The 5,246-nt window shown below is 37.2% G+C and overlaps 1 protein-coding gene across 1 annotated transcript; it reads left to right on the forward strand.

Annotated features, from left to right (window-relative positions):
* The first annotated feature begins 1,678 nt into the window (after positions 1–1,678).
* On the forward strand, positions 1,679–4,783 carry LOC117626430 (mitochondrial fission 1 protein A-like). Its single transcript, XM_034358122.1, has 5 exons — positions 1,679–1,874; positions 3,351–3,489; positions 3,716–3,846; positions 4,200–4,263; positions 4,421–4,783. Exons 1-5 carry the CDS (start codon positions 1,782–1,784, stop codon positions 4,504–4,506), a joined length of 513 nt encoding a protein of 170 aa, XP_034214013.1. The 5' UTR covers positions 1,679–1,781; the 3' UTR covers positions 4,507–4,783.
* Positions 4,784–5,246: the final 463 nt, after the last annotated feature.

A 5,246-nucleotide genomic window follows, 5' to 3' on the forward strand; every position in this document is an offset into this window, starting at 1 on the left:
TAATTACCATTAAGGATAAACAAACATTTAAAATAAAAGTTAAATTTGGACACTACACCCCACATATGTTCCTACAACCTTAGTTAGACTTTTTTCTCAAGCCATCATGTTCCTACAACCCTAACGAGGTTTATACACTTATATTGGTGACACAATATCTTGTATTTATTCATGAAGGGTGAGATTGAAGTAAGAGAGGCTTCGAATGATGTATGAGTTTATTTTTTGGCATTTTTTAAGTTTAGGATTTCATGATGGTTGTTAATTGCATTTAGCACATCGGTATCGAACGTGATAGGTAAATTCGGTAGGATGCCATCGAAACAGTGCACCTATTTCAGTTGTGTTTGACCGGTCGTTAACTTAAGATGCGGTGGAGATCCATCGTAACATGGAACGGTATTCGGTGGTGTATTATCGAATTTTTACCTACAATTCAATGGCAACAAACTGAAATATATTTATTTTTTCAGTAACTTATTGTCGACCACAAATTTAATGTAAGCAATTTTGACCTTACTCCTATTGAAGGAACAAAAACAGGGTGACGCCCTTAAAATAGATGACACATCATCCAATGTGATGGTCATCTTATCAAAAGGCATGTGAAAGATGTTCGTTTTGGGATGCCACCTCTCAACGAAGGTAGATATAACAATCTTATCTGCATTCCGTTAAGAACACCTAATAAGTTGCTCTAATCCAAACCTCTGAATGTACCCTTTGAATATACTATTATTTGGATTAGCCCACCAATTCCACTCACGAAGGGTAGATGTCTTCGACATGCACCTAAGGGGTTCCTAGTCAAATACAAAAAAAATATTTAGGTTAATTATCATGAACCAGACTTATATTCTGCTTTCTATTGTTACAGTAAAACGACTTACTTGGTTATTCCAAATTGTAGCTGCTATGTGAGTTTTAAAACTTGTAAGTAAAGATGGATCAATGTGACCTACTCGAAATGACTCAGTAGGCTCAACATTTACCTCAACATTACTATCATGAGTAGTAGCCACATCTTCAACCTTTGTAGTATCCTTAAAGTGGTCTAGGGGACCATGCTGGGGCTGGTCCTCTTGAGGGGCTAACCTCGGCGCTTTATATCTCCTCGTTGAGGCTGTGGGACGTTGTCTATTAGGTCGAGATAATGAAGCCTCAGTAGTACTTCTGTGAGTCCTCTTCGTATCTAAAAAACAATATTAAGTACAAACTCAGTAACGAATTCGGTGGATGATCACTAAAACAAGAAACGAATTTAGTAGACTACCACTGAAAAACGTAAACAAATTCGGTGGACTACCATTATAAAACTGAAATAGATTCGGTGGACTACCACTGAAAAACGAAAGCACATTTGGTGGACAACCACTGAAAAATGAAAATAAATTTGATGGACTGCCATTAAAACAAAGTAACGATTTCAGTAGGAATTACACAGGTAAGTTAAGGAATGAGGTTCATGCGGGCAATTTAGGAAGAAAAATGGGGTGTAGTGAGTAATTTTAAATTTTACTAAAATTCTTTGGGGTGTAAAGAGAATGTGAGGTGAGCAAATTTTAGGGTGCCAATAAAATCACCCAAGAATTAAATATGTTATTTAGGTCGAGAGACCAAACAAGACTTAGCACTGAAGTAATTTATTAAAAAAATATCTTTATATATCAAACAAAATCCCTCCCAAAAGAAAGCGACAGAGGAAAGAGGCTCAATTTGGGCTTTTACTTGTCTATCTGAACCGTGAAGCAAAAACCCCAAAACACACAAAGCAAACGAGAATGGCAGCGAATGTTGGGAAATTCTTCGAGTCGGTTGGCAACTTCTTCTCCGGTGGCGATCAGATCCCATGGTGCGACCGTGACGTCATCGCTGTAAGCACTTTTCCTAGCATTTTTCTAAACTTATTTGTTATTATTTATTGCTTAAAATTTTGGCATACATGTGAAATTGGTTTGCAGCTTATGGTTTTAAGAGCTAATTAACTTTCGATAGAATTAATTCGATTATTTGATTTTCTAGGGTAAATTAGAAGACTTTTCTTGTCAAGGTTTTGTTGTTAGCTTGCTTGTATGTATAAATCCGTCTTATAATGGACCATGGTTATCATTTTCTCAAGATTTGAACTTCTTTAATTGCAATTATTTGGTTATTTCGTTGAATTATTTAATGGATAATAATAATAACGATGTGGGGATTAAATCAGATGAATGTAAAATTGAATCCCCCATTAAAGCATCTTGCGGATACTCCATTTGTTAGAGTTTCGATTTCAGCAGCTCCTTTGCAATTTTGGGTTTGAAACAGCTTTTACAAAAACAATATGCATGTCATTGGTAGAAAGTGTAGAGGTTCTTAAGAAGTAATAACCAACCTTACAATCTTTCCAGATCAGAGTGTTTTGTCTATATTATGATGCACTGATGTATTCCCTTTTGTTTTATTCTTCCCAATTATTGTTTTTTTTTTTTTTCAATAAAAAAAATCATGTTGCTTTTTACTAGAAACTGCAATGTGGTTGTAGCTCGCGCGATAGTTTCAGTTTAATTTACTACAAGTGAAAACAATCAAGTGCTTTACATATCGTGATGAGTAAGGTAAAGAATGTGGATCTTGTTACGACTCTAATGCTTAAGTAACTACGTCTTCTACTCCTTAACTCCTCGAACTTATGAGGAGTAGTAACTAGTTCTTAACGATCTATGAGAGCCAACCCGCATTATTGGGGTTGGAGTTCCGTAAGGGCTATCTAGAGGTTGGAGTATAATGCCTTGGTAGAATAGTGCTTAGTCATTGAATACTAGTAGATGTGTGAACCTACTAGGGAACATGGCTACCACCTCACCAAGGTAAAAGTGGTACCTCATGATTTGGAACCATGGTGGGATCTTACGGTCTTAAAGATTCTTACACAGCTCTAATATTGGCTGGTTCATAACAGAGTCCTAATCAGCAACGTGGTGTCAGCTGTAATGGTCAGGCACATGGTTTGCTCCCATGTGGTCCGTTTGAAACTCCCAAAAGGATCTACCTAGCTATTTGCTAGTCTTTCCTGCAGCCCAAAGATTGTAGGGTTTGGTCAGGGGCCCCAGTTTCAAATCTGTGTCCGCACAATGGATTGGTGCATTTGTGGGTATTTAAAAAAAAAGGAAAAAAGAAAAAAGAAAAAAAAGAAACAGAGTCCTAATCCCAAAAGATGTGGAAATAAATGACTAGTAATTTTTTAGCATTCTAATGTAAATGCATTTTAAGGACTGCAAGAATTTATTGATGAGTGTTTGGCAGGAGTGATCATGTTGCATGCCACACTCATCCGATGTTTTCATGTTTCTGAATGCATGTTATGACAGGGTTGTGAAAGGGAGGTTTCTGATGCTCAGAAAGGTTCCTCTGATGAATTTTTTAAAGAATGTATCATGCGATTATCATGGGCTCTTGTTCATTCAAGACAGCCAGAAGATGTGCAACGTGGGATAGCAATGCTTGAAGGTTCTTCGTCTCCGTCTCTGTCTCTGTTTCTCTCTCTCACACACCCACACACCCACACACCAACACACCCACACACTTTTTCGTTAGGGCTTCTTAGATAAGGTAGTCAGCTTGCCAGGTCTCTTTTGACCATATGATGTCTTTAATTACGCAGTGCACCACCTTCATGCTGTTCAATTTATTGATTTTTTATGCCTTTTTCTGACGATATATTTGTAATTTGCAGCCTCTGTGGCTGAAGCTAATGCTAATGCCAGCCCTCTGCAGTTGAGAGAGAAGCTGTATCTTCTTGCGGTTGGGTATTACAGAATTGGTGACCATTCTAGGAGTAGGGAACTTGTGGAACAGTGTTTGATGGTATGATTTTATTTTAGGGATTGGATTATCCAAATGTACCAGAGCTTAATGCATGGCCATGCACACTTTGAAATTCTCTGCCTGTGTGGATTGCCCTATTTTTCAAAGCATGCATAGTTCAAACTTGGTGGAGATGTAGAGCAGTTTCTCAGGAGTTATGGGTGGAAAACACCCAGTTATAATGATGTTGAAAAAGATGTGAATCAAGAACCTTTAGTAGTGCAGATTGCTTTACAAATGTTGATCTCATTATATAATATATATGCAGGCAATGAGATATGTTTGTTTTTTTTTCTTTGTTTCTTTTTCCTTGAACTTGTTTGTAACATTACAACGATATGGTTCTTGTGTAGATTGCACCTGATTGGAGGCAGGCACTGACCCTTAAGAAAATGAATGAAGACAAGATCAAAAGAGGTAGAAATCAATCATTGGTCCTCTCTCTCTCTCTCTCTCTCTCTCTCTCTCTCTCTCTCTCTCTCTCTCTCTCTCTCTCTATATATATATATATATATATAAATAATATTTGTGTAACTCGGCAACTGACAATTCATCCCCTTTTTTTTGAATGTAGATGGCGCGATTGGCATAGGTATTGCCGCAACTGCTGTTGGACTCATTGCTGGTGGAATTGCAGCAGCTGTGGCTCGCAAGAAGTGACCCGACCCTTCTTAATTCTCCTATATGCTCGACCCATGAATCCTCTTGCCTGTCCGTTCTGTTCCCTGTTCATATAAATTTTAGATGCAAAACTATACAACTTTTAGCAGCTTAAACAAACCAGTTTGGAAAACCTTATATCATGAAGAAAAGTCAATAGAGATGGATTTTCCTTGCTTTATTTCTCCTGGGAAACCTTACAGGAATTATAACTTGTTGAAGTGTTCTGAACTTGCGATGAAATCCTTTTTATCGTTTATGTATTTTTGTTCTCTCACCTTTTTGGGGCAACCGCAGCCCAAAATTTTGCATGCCATGAATTTGCATCTGCCGCGGGACCATGTTTGCCTACTCTAATATTTATTTGGGATTGATCTTTTATGCTGGTAAATGTTTACTTGGGTTGTGAGTGATTGTGGTGATGGAGGGGCTGTTGGTCGGCAATGGAGGGCGCTGAATGAAGAATGGTGGAGATGACTGATATAACCACACAAATAAGGGAAAATTTAAGAAATGTAGTCTACACTTATAAACAAATTTCAAATTTTCATCTTTAAAAAAAAAAAATAAGAGATATGTCATCTAAATTAGTTTTTAGTACAAGTGATAGTCTAAATTGAGGAGAATTTTTCATTCACACACACAACTATGATGTTGTTGGCCTCAATTATTGAAAATTCATAATTTGTCACTTGACATTAATTCCATTCAAAATTTCGTCATTGGAATGAAGAAATTGA

The sequence above is a fragment of the Prunus dulcis genome, chromosome 4, assembly GCF_902201215.1.
Source record: "Prunus dulcis chromosome 4, ALMONDv2, whole genome shotgun sequence".
In the NCBI taxonomy this organism is placed as follows: Eukaryota; Viridiplantae; Streptophyta; class Magnoliopsida; order Rosales; family Rosaceae; genus Prunus; species Prunus dulcis.

Bases quoted from the DNA above. Each gene is read 5' to 3' on its own strand.
- LOC117626430 (XM_034358122.1), top strand. From the start codon at position 1,782: ATGGCAGCGAATGTTGGGAAATTCTTCGAGTCGGTTGGCAACTTCTTC. The intron at 3,490-3,715 runs GTTCTTCGTCTC...TGTAATTTGCAG, and splicing joins TGGGATAGCAATGCTTGAAG to CCTCTGTGGCTGAAGCTAAT. The intron at 4,264-4,420 runs GTAGAAATCAAT...TTTTGAATGTAG, and splicing joins TGAAGACAAGATCAAAAGAG to ATGGCGCGATTGGCATAGGT.